Genomic DNA, 20,663 nt, shown 5'->3' with positions numbered 1-20,663 from the left:
CAGAACCACCTCTGTTAACCTGGGACAGGTGGAATTAACCTAGAACAGACACAAAGTTCTTTTTCTAACCTCTCATTTTTAAAAGTGTCTCCTACTCTGAACACTCTGGAAATTGCACCATTACCTCTTCCAAATAATTGTACTAGAATTTTTCCAATGTATACAGAGACCTGACATGAATAAAAATAAAGCTTAGTTCCTCGATAGTGTTTTAAATGAATCACTGATCCCAAGGAAATTTAAGAAATCATGTAAGAATAGTTTGCTAATAAGTTTTAATACTTGGAAGATTTCTATGATAATCTTAGATACTTGTTAAGGAGAAAATTGTAAAAATATAAGAAAACACAGAAACATACTATGCCCCTAGGACAGGATGACATTAATAAAATGCTAAAGCTATAAAAGGCTCACAGATTTGCAATCTAAAGTTCTAGTTGGCAAAAGACATGAGAGTAGAAAGAAACGAACTGAAGGAAAAAAGATTTTGCAGCACATGACAAAGGGTTATTACTCATGATATGTAGAAGTCAATAGGAAAAATTCAGTGAAAAATGGAGCAGAGGATGTGAACAGGGGTAGGGAAAAGTGTAGGTACAGAAGCCAATAAGCACACCAAGGTGTCCAACTGCATCAAGATCGTAAGAATCGGGAGCAGAATCACATTTAACTTCTTAAATTGGTAAACATTTAAGAGGATTGCTAAAGCGCCCATTTCCACACGGGTGGGGTGAGAGAGACTCCCCCATCCTGTCAATATAAAAAGGCTCGGTCCTGGCCTGCCACCCCGGCTGCTGGCTGCTTTCCCTGCTGAGCCTTATTAGGGTTTCCATTTAGAAACCAGGAGGCGGGGGCAGCGCCTGTGGCTCAGTCGGTAAGGCGCCAGCCCCATATACAAGGGTGGTGGGTTCAAACCCGGCCCTGGCTGAACTGCAACCAAAAAATAGCCGGGTGTTGTGGCGGGCGCCTGTAGTCCCAGCTGCTTGGGAGGCTGAGGCAAGAGTCTTAATCGCTTAAGCCCAGGAGTTGGAGGTTGCTGTGAGGGCCATAAAGTGAGACTCTGTCTCTACAAAAAAAAAAAAAACCAGGAGGCGCCTCCCTCCTTAGGCTTTTTCCCAGGACTGGATCAGGCGGCAGATTCAAAGTACCCAGCCCAGAGCGAGGCATACCACAGCGTTCAAATACATGTAGCTATTTCAAGAATATATATATATTTTACACCGATGTGATGATGCCTGTCAACGTTTTAAACGTGTATTACCTTTTCAACAGCAATTCAACTTCAAGACACTTTTTTCTGTAACAATAGTATACAATTGCCACATTCTTTTTAACAGTAAGACTTAGAGTCAATACAATGAATGAAATGTAGTAATAGCCCATTGGCGAAGACACCCGTCTCTTCAGAGACTCTAGCACTGTTAAAATCGCACCTGCTACAGTTTTTGTTATGAAGTGTTCATAATCTCTGGCAAGCAGCCCAATGACCCTCACTCGAGGGTTTCCCATTTGTCTCAAAAAGATAAAATACATCCCTGTCCTCAGCTCTACGAGACTCATGTCGTAATCAATATTCCTGACAAGTTCTTGAAATTCTGGATAAGGATCTCATGAGGACAGAAGTGACTACACTACACCCACTCTTTAGATACTTGGTAACCACTAAGTGAACAGATTTTAAAGTTCCTTTGCTGGGAGAGGATAAAACTCGGTTAATGGAGACTACCCTGTAGCTCGCCCGTGTTCTCACCAGCCTGAGACTTGGCTTAAGAGTGGCCAAAGCAAAAATTGTATTGAATTACTTAACAGTGATCATACCTAGATGCAAATTAAATTCTCCCTGGGGGTCTAATTACCAAGAACTTACTTCTTTAATCTCTTAATACTATAAAGATCAGTTAAAAGGCCAACTCACTCGCCTTTTTAATATTTCATGAATTGAATCCTATTCCTTTCCCTCAGCAGCTATTGCCACAGCAGTAGCATGACCTATGAATTTTCTAGTTGATTCCTCATAACCAGAAGATTTAAGAAAAAAGCAACTTGTAGCCCTCCTCCTTGCCGGGCACATCCCGGCTCCTTTGCTCTTCCCTTTGGCCCTTTCTGGAACATCTTCCCCTCTTTTTTCTTCAACGAGGTAATTTAGACTTAAGTCTATCTGCTGCAGAACCTGACTGGCCACCCCCCGGTCTCCACAGCAGGTGAAATCTCCTCTCTTCTGACCCCACAGCAGCCTGGGAGGGCCCCTACATCTCTTCCCTTCTCCCCCCTCAACCTGGGGTCTGTGACTCTCACCTCTGCCCAGCTGCCTCCCTCATGTGGTCACAGACAAACTCCGACCTTCCTTTCCTCTCTTCTTTGGCACATGGGCTTCTTTCTTTCAAAAAAGCAAACAAACTCATGCATACACCCTGGCAATCTGCAACACATACACTGACACAGAAACACAGGGGCCCCACGGCTTGCAGCGGCTGTCACCATCACCATTCTCTGGATTGACACCATGAAATCTGTACCCCGCTCCTTGTCTACAGAGCCCCACTTTACCATCCAAATACAGAAGGACCTTCCTCACTCTTTGCACCCACTTTCTGTTTACTTAGGACTAAGTTAAAAGCACTAAAGAAAACTATTCAAGGCTTGGCGCCCATAGCTCAGTGGTCAGGACGCCGGCCACATACACTGCGGTTGGCAGGTTCGAACCCCGGGCCTACTAATCAACGACAGCTGGAACAAAAACACAGCTGGGCGTTGTGGTAGGCGCCTGTAGTCCCAGCTACTTAGGAGGCTGAGGCAAGACAATCGCTTAAACCCAAGAGTTTGAGGTTGCTGTGAGCTGTGACGCCACAGCACTCTCTGAGGGCAACATAGCGAGACTCTGTCTCAAAAAACAAACAAACAAACAAAAAAATTCAAGATTGGTGTGCCTTAAACCAGCCAGGACTTTGAGAAATCTCTCAGACTGTATTTTTGTCAGTCATGTTAGACAACCCTAACGTGCTTTGCAACTGAGACTTGCATCACAACTCCTGTCTGGCTGCCAAGGTGCTCAATGCCTCTCAGTAAATAGGAAGTTGGCTCTGTGCCCAGCACAAAATTCACATTCCATTCTCGGGAGGTGGGCGGGTCGGAGCCCTCGTCTGTCTTACCAGGAGTTGGTTTTGAAAAGCCATCTGTGCATGGGGTACAGGCTACTAATGTTAAATACGACGAAGATGAACGATTCTGAACAAAAATTCTATCTCCGAAAACTCCACTGTCACCACTCCATGCTCATTTTGAGAACTTTAGAAATGCACAAGTGACAAGGAGTCACCAAACCACCCGGGGTAAGTTTTCATCTGCAGGAAGCTGTGCTGGCTTGAAACGTGTGCTGGTCAGGCGTCTGCAGGAGTCCACGTCTCTGAAGCTTCTGTGAAATTGCCTTAGCTTTATCTCAAAAGTAGTAAATCTTTGCCCTCATTAGTTGTTTGCTCTGTCTACTTGAATTTAAGGTTTTATATCCTTAAATAAAAGGATAATATGTATTTGAAATTACTTCTGAAATTTCAGAAATAATTTAGCAGAAATATGTATTTGAAATTACTTCTGAAACATTCTAATGTGGGGCAAAAGCATGGTTCTTTAAGCTCCTAATTTTCAAATAATTGTGAGTGAATTAGAGAGGAAAAAAATGTGTGGCACGGTACTTTTTAGTTTCCAGAATTAGTGATATAAAATTCATAATGGAAATAATTTTGATTCAGTATAAAATACAACTCAACCCTTAACTTGAACTTGCCTAATAGCAAAGGAACTGTGATTTACGAAGGCCTGTGGCTTGTCTGTAAGGGGCTACGACACCGGGGAGGTTGAATGACCTTCCTACACAACCACAGGCAGGAGAGTGTTGCAGCTCAGGGTGTGAATGCTGCTTCTCCCCTTTCTAAGTGGGGTGACCTCCTCTGCCTCTGCTTCCTCATCTGCAGAAACTAGAGCTTATGTTCCCCACAGGTCATTTTGAGGACTTGATGAGTTAAGCTGAGTCAATAAGGGCAATGTAATTAGGAAAGCACCTGGCAGGTAGTAACTGTTAGCTGTTGTAATTGTTGCTAAAGCCCTTACCTCACACTACCATAGTATTTTTAGGAGTAGGTAGGGTTTTCAATTATCTCCTTTTTTGGAAGAGGAATGGAGACCAAGGAAATCAGTAATGAACCCCAGATTCATCCACCTGGCCTGTGCCAAACTCACACCAGAATCTTCCACTCAATTTTATTCAGGGCTCTGTGGATAACATCACACTGCACCATGTACCGTGTCAATAGTGGGTCTCCTGGTAGCTCTGGAAAAGTGATAAATTTTCTAGCAGGGACAAACAAACTAACAGGAAGGTTAGGTGAGGCCAAGTGAGGACGCTGGACTTTGCTGCTATTGAACTACACCACTGAGTAATGCTATCAAACATCTTTTTTCTTCTTCCTGAGAAATTTACTTTATCATCTGTGCCCATAGGAGGGAACAAATGTGAGAAAAACAAAGAGGAAAACCTTAGAGTGAAACAAAAGTTACTAGTTAAGAAAGAACCAGAAAATACAGTCGAACCTCCACAGCTGGCCACCTCTCTACACTGACCATCTCCTTAAGTTGACCTAATTTTCACAGACCGGACATGCGCCACCTGTATGTGTCAGTCCCGGAGGCTTCGTTCCTTATGTTGGCCACTTCCATGTGTTGACCAGTTGGCTACAGTCCCTTGGGTGGTCAACTTACAGAGGTTCTACTGTGTTACCCTCTTTATGTCTCCAAAATACACCCCTGGAAGGTAATGAGACAAGATAGCAAGAGATTTGGCTTAATGGTATCAAACAACTTTGAATAATCTTCAGATCACCAAACTATTTGCATAAAGAATAATGCATTAAAAAGCAAACGCAGACGATCTCTGAGACAGTACTTACCAAAAGGAAAAGATGAGGAAATGAATTAAGCAAACAAGTAACCTAAAAGAATTTATGACAAGTGCACGTGGCCAGTGGGTGGGAGTGAAGTGGGCCCTGAGCGGGAGGGAATTGCAGGAGTTGCGAAGCTAGTCCTCTGATTAATTAAGGCAGATTTTGAGATTAGCCATGGTTTGGAAAAGAGGAACGAGACTTGAGGAACCAGGATAGGGAGAGGGTTCCAGGAATTTGTGCCAATACCAGTGACAAAGTCTGCAATAAAGGGCTTTGGTATTTTAAAATGGTATCAAAAAAAAAAAAAAAAAAGACAGAAAATAAAAAGGGTAAAATGGCAGCAAAAGCCCCCTAAATGGCACTAAGTAGCACAGAACCTTCTGCATTTTTTGGAAAGAGTTTAACTATATGCCTGACAGGTATCTCCAAACTCAGAGTGATTAGACTCTGTGTGTTATGTGACCCAGCTCTACAGGAGCCAGGACAGGGGTCTCCCAGGTTGTGGCTCCCCCGAGGGAGCTCACCCTACACAAACCCTACCATCCTGCAGACTAATGGATGGAAAAAGGAGGAGAAGAAAAGAAGGCCACCAGACTGACGGCGCTCTTGAGTAAGACTCATGACTCAGCATCATGGAAGCTGAGCCTGTTCTTACCCGTCATTCCAGGCTGTGCCTCCTCTGCCAGCAGAAAAGTGATCAGAACAGAACAGCCCCAAACCTCCACTGATAGCCATGGGAAACGCTTCTGAGGACTTAATAGGAGAGCAGAGTCCTGGCCTCCCACCTTCCTCTCATTACCGTCTTCTTGTTTTCACGTCTAGGATCTACACCAACTCCAAAGTACAAACTTTCCACTTCTCAAGTCCTTGGAAGAAAGGGGCCTTGGCCTTGGCCTTGGCCTCTGGCTCCTCTCTCTACAGGTCCCTTTCTTAGCCTCGTCCCCTGACTCTTCTCTTCCTTTCCATCTCTAAAAATGTATTCGCTGCAAGGCTCTCTCCTCACCCGCTTCTGGTCTTCCCGGATGATGGCTCCTCTCCCCAGAGACTGCTCTCATTCTCTTCCTTCCAACAATTCCCTGTATACTGAGGACTCCCAAGAACACAGCTCTCGGTCTAGCTTCTTGCAAGTGAACTTATTTCTAAGTAGCTTCTCAGCATCTCTTCAAGATATCTCCAAACTTCCTAAAAGGTGACATTTGTTGAGCTAAACCCCCTTCTCCACCTCTCCAACTCACTCTTCTCCTAGGTAACAGTACCACTATCCTTGGACTCACACAAACAGCCTCCGAGAGATCTGCAAACCCTTATTTTCTTGACGTGCTTTCCTTGTTCTATTCTCTCCTCACCTGTCTTCATCTGGATTGAGACAAGGACTTCAATGCAAGTGTTTAATAGTTTATTTGGGAAGTAATCCCCAGAAGCACCAGAGGATTACAGAAGTGAGATAGGAATGGGAAGAAAATCCACAAAAAGTGTACCTCTGAGTAGGTTTCCCGTGTGGGCAACCAAGCCTCAGTCCCTGTGGGGGACGTCAAGGAGTCTGTAGAACATGCTGGCAGGTGAGGAAACTGGTGTATTTATCCTCTGGCACCGCTGATGACAGCTTCGGGGAGGGGGGAGATATTATTTCCGCAGCATTTCTGGTGTTACTTTGCAGGCTGAGAGGAAATACAGGTGGGGTGTCCATAGCACCTGCTATAGTACTGTATTTATGCTGACCCTGGCCCTGACTTCTTACTGAAATTTCACTGCCATATGTATTTTATGCCATGTTCTTCAAGTTCTTTGTATAATGAGGTGAAATATAAGTAGCACGTGTTGACGCAAATAACGTTCAACTCACAATTTCATGATGGAAATTCCATCCTGTCTCCTAGTACCAATTGCAAAAATCCTAAATTTCCCTTCTGCAAAACTGTTAAGAATTCCTACTCTGTGCTATAATTCTATGCCTATTTCATTTTCCTCCACTGATTTCATCCATAAATTCACTTCCAGCTGCCATGTCTTCATTCTCCATTTTAAACCTTCCTCAGTGGGGGAGCACCCTTGGTATTCAGGATGATGGGGAAAGTGTTTCTGTTCCATCAGATTTGGTTTGGGTCACCTGGACATACATGCCTATCATTATTGCATTATCCCCTCTGAAAAAATAAGCTCGAGATGGTGTTATTATCAGCTCTGTCAAGTTCATGTTGGACTATGCATCTTGGTTTTATTTTTATTTTATTAATTATTTTCTGAGAGCACTCTATCCAAGCTGTTGCCCTGGGTAGAGTGTCGTGGCATCCCAGCTCCCAACAACCTCAAACTCTTGGGCTCAAGCAATCCTCTTGCCTCAGCCTCCCAAGTAGCTGGGACTACAGGCATCTTCCACCATTCCCCACTAATTTTTCTATTTCTGTGTGAAAGAAAGGGTCTTACTTTTGCTCAGGCTGGTCTCAAACTCCTGAGATCAAGGGTTCCTCCCACTGCAGCATTCCAGAGTCCTATAATTACAGGTATGAGCCACTGTGCCCCATCTGCATCGGGTTTTACACACTTGAAAATGTAGGCATTTTCCAAACACAGTAGAGCCTCTGTAAGGTGACCATCTAAGCAAAGGACTGTAATAAACTGGTCAATATACAGAGGTGGTCAGCATAAGGAACTAGGCTTATTGCACTGATATGTACATGTGGGGCATGTCTGATCTATGAAAATTAGGTCCACTTAAGGAGGTGGTCAACGTAGGGAGGTGGTCAGCTATGGTGGTTCTATTGTATTTAGAAATTATTCTTTTATCCTTCATGACCAAATTTACCTGGAGAGAAAATGTCCCATTCCTGAGCCCCTTTCCTCCTGAGAACCTTCTAGATCAATGGTTCTCAACCTTCGTAATGCCGCGGCCCTTTAATACAGTTCCTGTGGGTCGCGACCCACCAGTTGAGAACCGCTGTTCTAGATGTAACGTGGGTATAATGGAAGGGTAGCTGCAATGCAATCTCAGCTCTCAGAGCGCAGGCAACACGTAACAGCTCTCTTTTGGCTCTTTCGTTGTCCTTGTTTATAAAAGATAATATAATGATCACAATGGAAAATATAAGTGACACAGGAAACTATAAAGAAGAGCTTCTTTTTATTTTTTATTTGTTTTTAATTTTTTTTTCTTTTTTTGAGACACAATCTCACTCTGTCACCCTTAGTAGAGTGCTGTGGCATCATAGCTCACCGTAACCTCAAACTCCTGAGCTCAAGCAATCTGCCTCCATCAATCAATCGGCCTCTCACAGAGCTAGGATCACAGGCATGAACTACTGCGCCCAGCTGAAGAGATTCCTTTTAAGAGTCATCTTAACGCTTACTATACAAATAATCACTGAATATCTGGATGAACACACCAACTATACATTGCTAGGTACATTGTATCACTTTCTAGTGTGTGTATATATACACACACGTCCCACAGTACTGTCCACTACGTATCATTTTACCGCACACAGTCCTAAAATGATGTCATATTCCAAATACTTTTCACCCAAAACACTTTCCATATTTTTTTTAAAGTTACTGTTTCTGTTCTTATAGCAATTAATATTAAAGTTACTATTTAATCATATTTTATAAAATAAGTATGTATTATAACTTAAAAGTAAGCTACTAGCATAAGCAGATCATCCCGGGGTGGGGGGGTTCTCAGTTTGAAATCTGTACCTTTTTCTCATTCATGTGAAACTTAGGGTCTGCCCTCTCCACCCCCACCCATAGTCTCCAAGCCCAGGTCTGCCCTCTCCACCCCCACCCCAGCCTCCGAGCCCAGGTCTGTTCTCTCCACCCCCGCCCCAGCCTCCGAGCCCAGGTCTGCCCTCTCCACCCCCGCCCCAGCCTCCGAGCCCAGGTCTGTTCTCTCCACCCCTGCCCCAGCCTCCGAGCCCACGTCTGCCCTCTCCACCCCCGCCCCAGCCTCCGAGCCCAGGTCTGTCCTCTCCACCCCCACCCCAGCCTCCGAGCCCAGGTCTGCCCTCTCCACCCCCACCCCAGCCTCCGAGCCCAGGTCTGTCCTCTCCACCCCCACCCCAGCCTCCAAGCCCAGGTCTGCCCTCTCCACCCCCACCCCAGCCTCCTAGCCCAGGTCTGCCCTCTCCACCCCCACCCCAGCCTCCGAGCCCAGGTCTGTTCTCTCCACCCCTGCCCCAGCCTCCAAGCCCAGGTCTGCCCTCTAAACCCCTGCCCCAGCCTCTAAGCTCAGGTCTGTCCTCTCCACCCCCGCCCCAGCCTCCAAGCCCAGGTCTGCCCTCTCCACCCCCGCCCCAGCCTCCGAGCCCAGGTCTGCCCTCTCCACCCCCACCCCAGCCTCCAAGCCCAAGTCAGTCTTCCTTCCTCACAAAAGAGATTCTTACACAAACAACCTGTCCAACCAAAATCTTTTCCAGATAAACATGTGTTTCCTCTAAGAACTAAAAGAACCTTGCCCTTTAGTTTGCCTTAATCCATTTCCCTTTGAATTTTTCCCCCTTACCCACTAGTAGATTTCTAAGGCTCCTTCTATGCTGTCAAGTTCTGCTTTCACAACCTTAGGAAAACCTTAAAGGGTATTAGCCAGGACAAGTATGATGCCTAATCATTTCCTTCTCCAACTATGTGCTGGAATGAAAGAAATTCCGCCTCCCTTGTGTTCATAATTTCAACACGGTTTTCAAAACTGCTGTGCTATTGGTCATTGTAAACTGACCAATTCAAGACCCAACAAAGGCAAACCACCTTTATCACACAGCCAAATTTCCTGCAACACCAACGGGGGAGCTTTGAACCTCAGCCATTTTTTATTTTTTTTTTTTGATCATTTAAAAAAAAAGCCTAGGAGCCCACTACTTTAATAGAACATCCTTTACAGTGTTTGGTCACTCCTGTAACAACTTAGAAGCTTATTGTCTTGGCTGCCAGGTTGTTTTTTTGTTTGTTTGTTTGTTTGTTTGTTTTTAACAAATGAATTATGTCTTACACAGAAACAAAATAAAATTTTAAAGAGATGAAGAAATTAAACTTATTTTTTTTAAAAAGCCAAACTTCTTTTTGATTATGAACAGTTGGTTTATAAAAGTTTGTTTCAAAACAATATATGCAAAGGTTTGGTAGTGATGGGGATTAAAACCTCTAAGGAAAGTAGGATTTTGGATCTGCGATAAATTCCTCCTCTACGATAATCCAGTGTTGTTATGCTTTTGTTACTCAAAAGAGAACATTTCAGTCAAGGACAAATGGATTCTCTTTTTGCAGAATCCATTCAAAGAGTTCTTATTCTATGACCATAATAACCCAGTCTTATCCTTAAGTAAGAGTCTACACTTTTCTAGGAAAAGTAGAGATGTATGTAAAAATTTGCCAAGTAGCTGGGTAACAAGTGAAAACGGATATTTTAGTTTTAATTCAGAAGCTTATCATAATCTAATAAACACATACTCTGAAGACATCACAGTTCAACAAACTACAGAGGCTCCCACTGAAAAACAAAGATCAAAGGACCTCTCCACCCTCAGCTGTCACCTCTGGGGCAACAAGGGATTTTGCCCATTTCTGGCACTAAGAGCTGACCATCTTTTGCCATGACCGTGGTCCCAGGATAGGGCTGTAAGGGAACCTAACCACGTTCTTCCTTCCCCATCATGTGCTTATTCCACATTTGGTAAGTTCTGGACACGGTGACAGGAAGGAGAGGCACAGCGGTGAACAGGATACGGTCCTGCCTCCGACAACTGAGCACTGATGCTGGGCACGGACTCTGCTGGGCCGTGATGACGTGTGGCACAAAGTTCCTCGGGAGCACAGAAGGGCTCCCAGGTCCATGGGAGAGTCAAGGGTCGAGGGCAGTTTCTCAGAACAAGGGAAGGAGAGATGGAGCAGGAAGAATGGAAAAGAGCATTATAAAAAAAAGTAAACAACCCAGGAACGGATGAGCAAGCTGTAGTATATGTTACCATGGACTACTATTCAACCATTAAAAAAGATGGAGACTTTTGTGATATGGGCTAATCTTACTGGAGTTAGATGATATCTCAAAGCAGTTTTGATTTGCATTTCTCTGATGATGAAAGATGATGCACATATTTTCATATGTCTGTAGGCCGTGCGCCTGTCTTCAGAGAAGTTTCTCTTCAAGTCCCTTGCCCAGTCTGCGATGGGATCACTTGTTCTTTTCTTGCTAATACGTTTGAGTTCTCTGTGAATTCTGGTTATTAAACCTTTGTTGGAGACACAACCTGCAAATATCTTCTCCCATTCTGAGGGCTGTCTGCTTGCTTTACTTACTGTGTTCTTGGCTGTGCAGAAGCTTTTTAGTTTGATCAGGTCCCAGTAGTGTATTTTTGAAGCTGCTTCAATTGCTCGGGGGGTCCTCCTCATAAAATACTCGCCCAGACTGATTTCTTCAAGGGTTTTCCCTGCACTCTCTTCTAGTATTTTTATAGTTTCATGTCTTAAGTTTAAATCTTTAATCCAGTGAGAGTCTATCTTAGTTAATGGTGGAATATTATGCAGCTTTAAAGAAAGATGGAGACTTTACCTCTTTTATGTTTACATGGATGGAGCTGGAACATATTCTTCTTAGTAAAGTATCTCAAGAATGGAAGAAAAGGTATCCAATGTACTCAGCCCTACTATGAAACTAATTTATGGCTTTATAGGAAAGCTATAACACAGTTATAACCTAAGAATATGGGGAAGAGGGAGAGGGAGGGGAGGGACGGGGGAGGTTGGGCAGAGGGAGGGTGATTGGTGGGATTACACCTGCGGTGCATCTTACAAGGGTACATGTGAAACTTAGTGAATGCAGAATATGATTGTCTTAACACAATAACTAAGAAAATGCCAGGAAGGCTATTTTAACCAGTGTGATGAAAAAGTGTCAAACTGTTTATAAAACCAGTGCATGGTGCCCCACGATCGCATTAATGTACACAGCTATGATCTAATACTAATAAAAAAAAAAAGATGGAGACTTTACATCTTTTGTATTAACCTGGATGGAGGCAAAACACATTCTTCTTAGTAAAGTATCACAAGAATGGAGAAGCAAGAATCCAATGTACTCAATTCTAACATGAAGATCTAAACCAGGGGTCCTCAAACTTTTTAAACAGGGGGTCAGTTCACTGTCCCTCAGACCGTTGGAGGGCCAGAGTATAGTTTAAAAAAAAACAAACTATAAACAAATTCCTATGCACACTGCACATATCTTATTTTGAAGTAAAAAAATAAAATGGGAACAAATACAATCACACCGCCTCATGTGGCCCACGGGCTGTAGTTTGAGGACCCCCGAAATACAAAGTGGGGGGAAGGGAATGAGGGAGCAAGGGAGGGAAGGAAGGAGGGAGATCGCGGGGTCACAGTGTGTGGCACACTCTTTGGGGACTTTACCTAACAAATGCAATCAGTGTAACCTAATTCTTCAGGCCCTCAGTGAATCCCAAACAATAAAAAAAAAAAAAAAAGTAAAGTAAACAGTCAGTGCCGATGCCAAAGCTGGGAAAAAAATGAAGTTGAAGGGATTCCTTATATTTACCTTCTGACACAGTTACCTTAACACCTAGTACCTGCAGCATCAGCAGATACTTACAAACGTCGACCATTTAATAGGGCCAAAACACCAAGCGGTAGGGAAACAGTCCTCCAAAAGGTTCTCCATACACTGGGGTGCAGAAGACACCCCTGGACGTTCCATTTATTTGTGTCTCATCATATTCATTTCCATTTTGTGGATATTTCATCGTGTTTCTAATACACAGAGTGTTACATGTATAATTTATAAGGAAATACACATTTATGTGGAGGGCGTGCTCCACAGTTGTTCACGGAGGACTGCACGATCAAAGAGCTTTGGAGACCATGGATCTAAATGTGCTATGTTCTAGTTAGAGAAACAAGGGATCAAGAGGCAAGCTCCAAAGCTAGGGGGCATCTACAGGTGGCGGGAGGTCAGGGGCAGGAAAAGACCCCCCAGGGCTGGGGCGGTCAGGAACAAACAGTTTCACAAAGCAAGACCAAGATAAGGAGAGACGTCTGGGAGGGACATTCTCACTCTACTTGGGAAGAATGACGTAAACACTAGGGAACAACCAGAAAAGCAACTTCTTTAATACTAAGGGTTTGCACTGGGTGACAGGACAGGTGTTGGGGGGTCACCTACGGGGTAACAGGACAGGTTTTGGCTTGGAGAAAAAAAGGAGCAGGACAAGGTGTATCTTTAGTATCCGCTAAGAAATCGTCATCTCATGGGTAGCAGGGACTCTAGGAAAGCATTTATTCCCTCTTTCCAAAAATGGAAAAATTTGAGCCAAGTGATCAGTGAAGCTCCTTCTAATTCTTAAGGATGTACGTCTCCAGTGAAGCTAGCTTTCAAGAACAGGGCCAGAATAAAGACACGTCGGAAAACTGAGCTAGTTCGCCACCAAGTACGTTCACTAAATAAACTTAAAGGATGCTCATCAAGAAGGACAAAAATGATCCTGGAATAGTATGTAAGTCTGGTTAATGGAGTTCCAAAAGAAAAATGTAAAAACTAAAATATCAAACGATACAAGCCAGGAGGAAGGGAACGGACATTAAAAGCCTTCTGTGGTCCTTAGATTGCTCTGTAGGAGGGTAAAGTAGGAGCTAACTTTAGATTTTGTTACATAAACATGTTACAATTCTAAGTATAATGCAAACCTCACACACAGGTGGAAAAAGTAGAAAGTGGATGAAGGAAAAAAGATGCAATGTAGCCAATTAATGTCAGACAAATGTACTGTAAGAGAAATAGTATTCCTAGAAAGAAAAAGCAGTGCCCGTATAATGAAAGGTTTCACCAGAAGAATGTAACAGTATTACCATGTGTATAATTTAATAGTATAGAGCTTTAAAATAAATTCTTAAATGGTGTTCCATTCCATACACATTGCTCACTGCAGAGCTGAGCAGAATGACGGGATTACAGTCCCCTCTCCAGGCATCCAACCTGGGCACCCTGAACAAAACATCCCGAATGGCAAGCTCAACTGCACTGTTCTTTTACCCCATCGGTTGTTCAAAGCTACACCGTGGCTGGCACCAGCTTTCCATGTGTGGAATATGCTTTCATTTCTCTTAGGTAAATGAATCGCTGGGTCATAGGGTAGCTCCCTGGTTAGTGCCATTCTGGGCTCCCACCAACTTCCTAGTGCTCCATAGTTCTTCCTTTTTATTTTATCCATTCTAATGGCACCACACTGTGGTCTTAATGTGTATTTTCCTAATGACTGAACTTGTGGAACACATTTCCTGTGTTTCTTATCCGTTCACATTTCCTCTTTTAAGAAAACGTCTGTTCAAATACTTTGCTTGTGTTTAAAAAAACTGGGTTGCCTTTCATTTGAACCATGACTTTCTTGTACACCTATATTTTGGAGGGGACACAGTTACTGTTTTTCTTGTTGAGTTAAGAAACATATGCCTCTACGATTGATTCCATGGAATATACTTGAAAACTTTACAGGGGGTGAGGAGAATAAAACCTATACTTGTTGGGGAGGTAATTTTTTTTTTCTTCTTTGAGACAGGGTCTCTCAGTCTGTTGCCCCAGGCTGGAGTGCCGTAGCCTCAGCCTAGCTCACAGCAACCTCAAACTCCTCAATCCTCATGCCTCAGCCTCCTGGGACTCCAGGTGCCCTGCACAACACCCAGCGAATTGTTCTATGATTAATAGAGATGGGCCTTGCTTTGCTCAGGCTGGTCTTGAACTCCTGAGCCCAAGTGATCCTCCTACCTCAGCCTCCCAGAGTGCTAGGATCACAGGCATGAGCTACCTTGCCTGGCCTTAATACTTTTGTTTTTAAAATTCCATGTATACAGTATTATTCTGGCCAGCAGAGGGAGAAAAATCACACTTCTGCCAAGCTTTTATGTCATATCTAGCTGATTAAGGTAGTCGAGCTAAATTTTAATATTTTAATAAGATAGTACAAATAATGTTCCTTCTACTTCCTCTCCATTTATGATTCCTAGCACACACACAGACTTTGTATTTTCCTGTCTTCTTCAGAATAAGTCTCATTAAATCTCATTGTCCAGTTCTTTATTCACTGAAGGAGATTTGATTTTAGCCACTGAGACTAGCCAACTATGGTACCGTTCCCAAAAGACACATCCTAGGATTCCCCAGGCTCTCAAAACAACGGGTGAGAATGCTCCCCTTCTTTATTTGAAAGTTGCGTACTTACCTATCACACAGATTGATTCCTTCAAACACTTCCTCAAATACATCTTTAATCACAAAGTCAAGAACCGTGATGGCAGCATGCCCGCTAACCGCAAATCATGTACAAATGCTCACCAGTTCACCACTGACCTTGAAAAACAGAGGGCTGACTTAGTGCTATGGCTTTCTATTTGAGCTGTTGCTCAAAGCCTACAAATTGATTCCTTATCCTTTTTTTCTTTTCTTTTCTTTTTTTTGAGACAGAGTAAGACTCTGTCACTCTGGGTAGAGCGCTATGGTCATAGTTCATAGCAACCTCAAACTCTTGGCCTCCAGTGTAGCTGGAACTATAGGCACCTACCACCACACCTGTCTACTTTTTCTATTCTTAATAGAGACAGAGTCTCGCTGTTGCTCAGGCTGGTCTCAAACTCTTTTTTTTTTTTTGTAGAGACAGAGTCTCACTTTATGACCCTCGGCAGAGTGCCGTGGCCTCACACAGCTCACAGCAACCTCCAACTCCTGGGCTTAACCAATTCTCCCGCCTCAGCCTCCCGAGTAGCTGGGACTACAGGCGCCTGCCACAACGCCCGGCTATTTTCTGGCTGCAGTTTGGCCGGGGCCGGGTTTGAACCCGTCACCCTCGGTATATGGGGCTGGCGCGCTACCGACTGAGCCACAGGCGCCGCCCTGGTCTCAAACTCTTGAGCTCAAGCAATGCACCCACCTCAGCCTCCAGAGTGCTAGGATTACGGCGTGAGTGAGCCACGGCACCCTGCCAGGTTCCTTGACCCTGAGGAACAAGGACTACAAGTCTGCCTTCTCTCTGGCCTTCCATTCTTCAGTTTCACTGAACAAGAGGGTGGGGGCCAGCGTACTTGCTCTATAAGGAGTGAAGCCTTTGTGTATCCCTCTACTGTGCAGATCAACAGAAACTCACGTAAAACTGTAGGGGTCTCTAAAACAATGAAGGGCTAATTCCCTCTTGCTTTAATTTTGCTTCCTTTAAGAACTTATTTTTAACCTTTGGCCTTGAACATGGACTGCAGGGAAATGGTGACGTGTGAACTATGGCACTCTGCATTCCTTAAACCAATCTAAGCAAAAAAGGAAAAGCTAAAAGCTAAAAGTTTGCTTCACCTCCTCCAAAAAGGGTGTTTTAAAAAGATAGAGAAGAAAAACCTACCTAGAAAAAAACGTGGTTTTTAAGTTTTAGAGGCAATGATGGAGTTTCAAGTGACACCCGTGGGAAATACTTTCTGTGACTGACAGAGATTTTTCAGCTTCCCCAAATAGGAGCTCCCAATGAAGAAGTTCTTGGTGTTTCAAGGCCAGGTCAAAGCTTTATTCAAACATAGAAGCAAAGTGGATCAATTATCAAAACACCTGGTTTGGCTAGGGCCCACAACAAACAGCCCAGGCTGGAATCAGAGAGAGATTCAGTAGTTTGAGCTGTTCTCAGCGTCTGGTTCAGGCTGGGAGTAAGGGGAAAGCCTCTCTGTGGCCTTTAATAAATGCATCTATTTCTCCATTACAAAATGTTTCTAATCCACGTTGGTAAACTGCATTCCTGAAGCAATAACTCACGAGCAACGAAAGGGCCGAATTTCCTAAGACGAAACTTTGTACATTTTCTTGTAGCTGTATGAGAAAATTCCTCGTGAACACAAGGATGGGGTACTTAACTTCACACTGTCATTGTAGGTAAAAAATTCTAAACAGGGACTATTTTAAAATAGGCTGTAGCCTTCTACTCAAAGCTGCATAAACAACAGAAAACTGTCTTCTTCCAGTATTTGTGGCAAACTGTAAACAAAACAGAAGCCTTCAAATGAAACCTCCTGGACTTCCTTGGGGCAAGCTTACCATGCAAGACTAAAAAGAAATTATCCTGGATCAAAGGGATAGGATAAGTGACACTTGTGATGAAAACACTGAGGCTGTTTGTGCAGACCTGGGAAAGAGCCGAGAGCCTGACTTCAGCGACAGCAGGGCCAGCGTGAACTGAAAGCTTTATTTTAGAGCTCCGGGTGGTTGAGCACCGTGGATTGGATTCATAACTTAAGAAATCATAGCTCTGATTTTTTTTGTTTGTTTTTGTTTTTTGGCCTGGGCTGAGTTTAAACCCGCCACCTCTGGCATATGGGACCGGAGCCCTACCCCTTTGAGCCACAGGCGCCACCCCATAGCTCTGATTTTTAAAAAATTGTCACTGAAGGTGCTGGCAAAAGCATTGCACAACTGTGATAGCTTGGAGGTGTGTGCAGGCTGTGGGCACACAGAGCAGGTGGGGACATGCAGACACTCCTCTGTGTGAAAGCGCCAAATAGAACTGTCCCAGGCGGCAGTGGGGGCTGCCTTCCTCTGATCCAGAAGTCAAGGCTGGGGTTCTCCAGAAAAAGGAGCGCATGGTTATTAGCTCAGATTAAATGATTCATTTAATAAATAAGGGGAATCCAAGGTACAGGGCAACAGACTTTTAAGTGCTGAATGTGCCACCCACCCCAGCTGTGCTACATCCCCACCCTTTGTTTAAGGCCCCCCAAACCTGGACCGGCACCCCCTTTGGATAACGAACATCGTTCCCCTACACAAACCGGCTTTCTGGGTGTTATCTACTGCCAGGACTCGGCGCCCCCTCCCCCGGCACTCCTCCCACCTGGAATGGCTTCTCCCCTTCCCAAACCTGGCCGAGTGCTTCCTCATCCCCAGGTATCTCAGCTACTGGTGCCCTCCCCCCAGCCCCCACCGCACGACTCTGCTGCACATCTGCGCTCCGCACTCCAGGTAACAGTCACAATCCTGCATAGTCGTCCCACTGCCGATGTACTCAAAGTCTCTTACGGAAAGACCAAAATTTTTTGTAGGGGTCAGGGGGAGATTTCATTTCGTAAAATCTCCTGGGATCTGTCCTAAATGAGTGTCTAACACCCATTAGTGGCTTCCTGGTGGACTGTACTGATGTGTCATAGAAAAACCTAAAATACAAGTTAAGGACCACTTGTGCCATCTCTGGGACTCCAGGATGCTGTGGTTCAATGGGACTGCCTGCTGCTCAGGGCCGGGGCCAGCTGCTCAGGGCCAGCTCTGCCTGGCAGCACCACCTATGAGCTTTAACCTGGGCTCTGATGCACCTTCACATGTAAACTTGTGATCATTCAATCAAACATTTGAACACAGCACATCCGTGCCAGGTGCCCTATCAAGAACACTAATATAAGCGTGAACAAGAGAAGGTGTGTGGCGTCTGCTTGCATGTGCACACACACACACACACACACGCAAGCCCTGGGCCGGCAGTGAGCTCCGTCCCCTCCGGTGTTTCCACTTGCCAAAACATGGAGATTCCCAGATGCCATCCCAAACGGAATAAAAGTACCTTGGGTGGAAACCAAGAACCTGCATTTTAAGCCCTACGAACCAGCGGCACACACAAGTAAACAGTTAAAATGCAAAGGGATTTGTGGCATTATCTCTAGTACCTTACCACATGCAGGGGTCCTGGGACAGAGGAGGGATTGGGAGTGTAGGCAGAGGATTGCTTAAGCTTTTTTCTTGAGCTAGCAACCTCAAACTCTTGGGCTCAAAAGATCCTCTTGCCTCAGACTCCAGAATAGCTGGGACTACAGGTGCTTGCCACAATGCCTGGCTATTTTTCTATTTTTAGTAGAGACAGGGTCTCAATCTTGTTTAGGCTGGTCTTGAACTGCAGGATTACAGCTAGGATTACAGGTGTGAGCCACCACACCTGGCTTTGAGCCCTGGAGTTTGAGGTTGCTGTGAGCTGTGGTGATGCCACAGTTGTCTCTACCCAGGCAACAGAGTGAGACTCTATCTAACAAAAAAAAAAAAAAAAAAGGTGTTTTTTTTTTTTTTTTAATTAAAAAATAAATAAAAGGCAGGTCAGGTCCAGCCCAGGAAGGGGAGGACAGTGGGCCTCCACAGAGCATAGGAAGGCGCTCAGAAGTCTCCTTGGGGGCTGCAACATCATCAGATTCCCTCAGTTCTCTCAAGATAAGGCCAAGAGAGGGCCCAGCTCACACAGCTGATCTGTGATAAATTAAGCAAGACAATACATGTAAAAATAACTCACACATTATAAAGTTATGTGTAAATGTAGGAGTATTTGCTAAAACTGCTAGCTTATACTGTTTAGTTTTCCATCCCTGTCAGTATTACCTAAAACTGGTTGCCTATTTTGTTGATAAAAGGTGACAAAAGTACAGAGCTCGGGAAATACAGTCACTTATTAGGGAACCATAGGGACAGCAGCATACTGGGAACCCTCACTCCTCTTTCAAAAGAAACCAATTATGTACCTGGGTCACTCCTAAAACCACTGCTAGATAACGTCTACTATAAACTAATGTTATCAGGGGTAACTTCTGTTCAGCCTGTTTTCAGTTCCATGGTCTGTGTGCTTATCTGACAGCAATAATCCACACACCAGAGATTTAAGTAAATCAAGCTGATTTCAAATCTTAAGGGAAATTTTATTTGATTCTTATAGCAATCTTCCCCATTGCAGGCCAGAAGCAAAGGGGCTTCAGGTCCCCTACCCACGTGCCCACCACCTCGTCCACCTGAGCACCCGTCATCCTGCCATGGCAGTGACATGGAAGGGGAGGATGATGGAGGGAGGTTGTAACTGTTTCTTCGCTGCTCTGGGAATGCTACGCAAACCTCCACGGGATCCCTGAAGCATTTCTGGAAGTGGGTTTCTCAGCGGGGTTGGAAATCCACAGATGGACCTTCAGGGAAATGAGTTTTGCTCAATCCTTTGTTCCCAAAGCTAACTGCAGTAGTCACGTGATCTTTGGGGGAATATGAAACACAGTCTTATGTGCCCAGAGACCTTTACAAGCTGCCAAACAAATCTTGGAGATGTGCGGAGAGTACCTAAGTGAGGCACAGGCCACCCATTGATGTAGTACTGTGCTCAAGCTGTCCACTGGGGTCAGGAGGGTTTTCTGGGGAGGCAGACTGAAGCTGGGGCTCTCTAAGCAGCCAGTTCCCTGCCCCCTAGAGCTGGTATGTCTCTCCACAGGTGAGGTGGCTCACTCAGCAGTGGGATTCTTGTTTATACTGATAAACAAGACACCATAACTGAGGTCCTGCTCTTGTCTGCGAGACAGGCACCACCAGCACTTCCATCATCCTGACCTAGAAAGGAGTAAGTGGGCCTGGCATGTTCCATGCTCCTAGAGTCCCCACAGAACCCATCCTCGGAGTGGCAGGGCAGAGGAGACAGTGCTGGGCTTCTGGTCACTTATGCCCATATAGAAACACACATTAATTACCATGAGGAGCTGAGTCCCACGGGAGCTGGGGTGTCTATGCTGCAAGGGTGACTCTAGCACTGTGCTGTGAGCCACAGGCCTTCAGCTGGGACCCCTGGCAAAACAAGGCAAATCGTGGTGGCCAAACCCCCCCCTCCCCCCAGTGCACAAGGCATCAGGCAGCCATCACCCATCTTTTTTCCTTTATTCTACACACCTGAGTATAGTACGCACATTTCAAGTGCATGTGGGTTCAAA

At 44.7% G+C, this 20,663-nt stretch overlaps 1 protein-coding gene across 2 annotated transcripts in view; it reads right to left on the bottom strand.

Annotated features, from left to right (window-relative positions):
* Positions 1-20,663, bottom strand: part of PRKCH (protein kinase C eta) — a 236,819-nt gene that overhangs the window by 111,014 nt on the left and 105,142 nt on the right. The window contains exon 1 of one of the 2 annotated variants that reach the window (XM_053602046.1): positions 15,149-15,239. The exons of the other annotated variant lie outside the window; for it this stretch is intronic. Within the exon in view, the coding sequence (XP_053458021.1) occupies positions 15,149-15,191 (43 nt within the window). The 5' untranslated portion in view covers positions 15,192-15,239. Of the gene's footprint in view, positions 1-15,148; positions 15,240-20,663 lie in introns of those variants that run through there. 2 annotated transcript variants of the gene reach the window in all.

The sequence above is a fragment of the Nycticebus coucang genome, chromosome 9 (assembly GCF_027406575.1).
Source record: "Nycticebus coucang isolate mNycCou1 chromosome 9, mNycCou1.pri, whole genome shotgun sequence".
NCBI classification, from domain to species: Eukaryota; Metazoa; Chordata; class Mammalia; order Primates; family Lorisidae; genus Nycticebus; species Nycticebus coucang.
The sequence above is the reverse complement of the archived record's forward strand: the minus strand, read 5'-3'. Positions and strand labels throughout refer to the sequence as shown.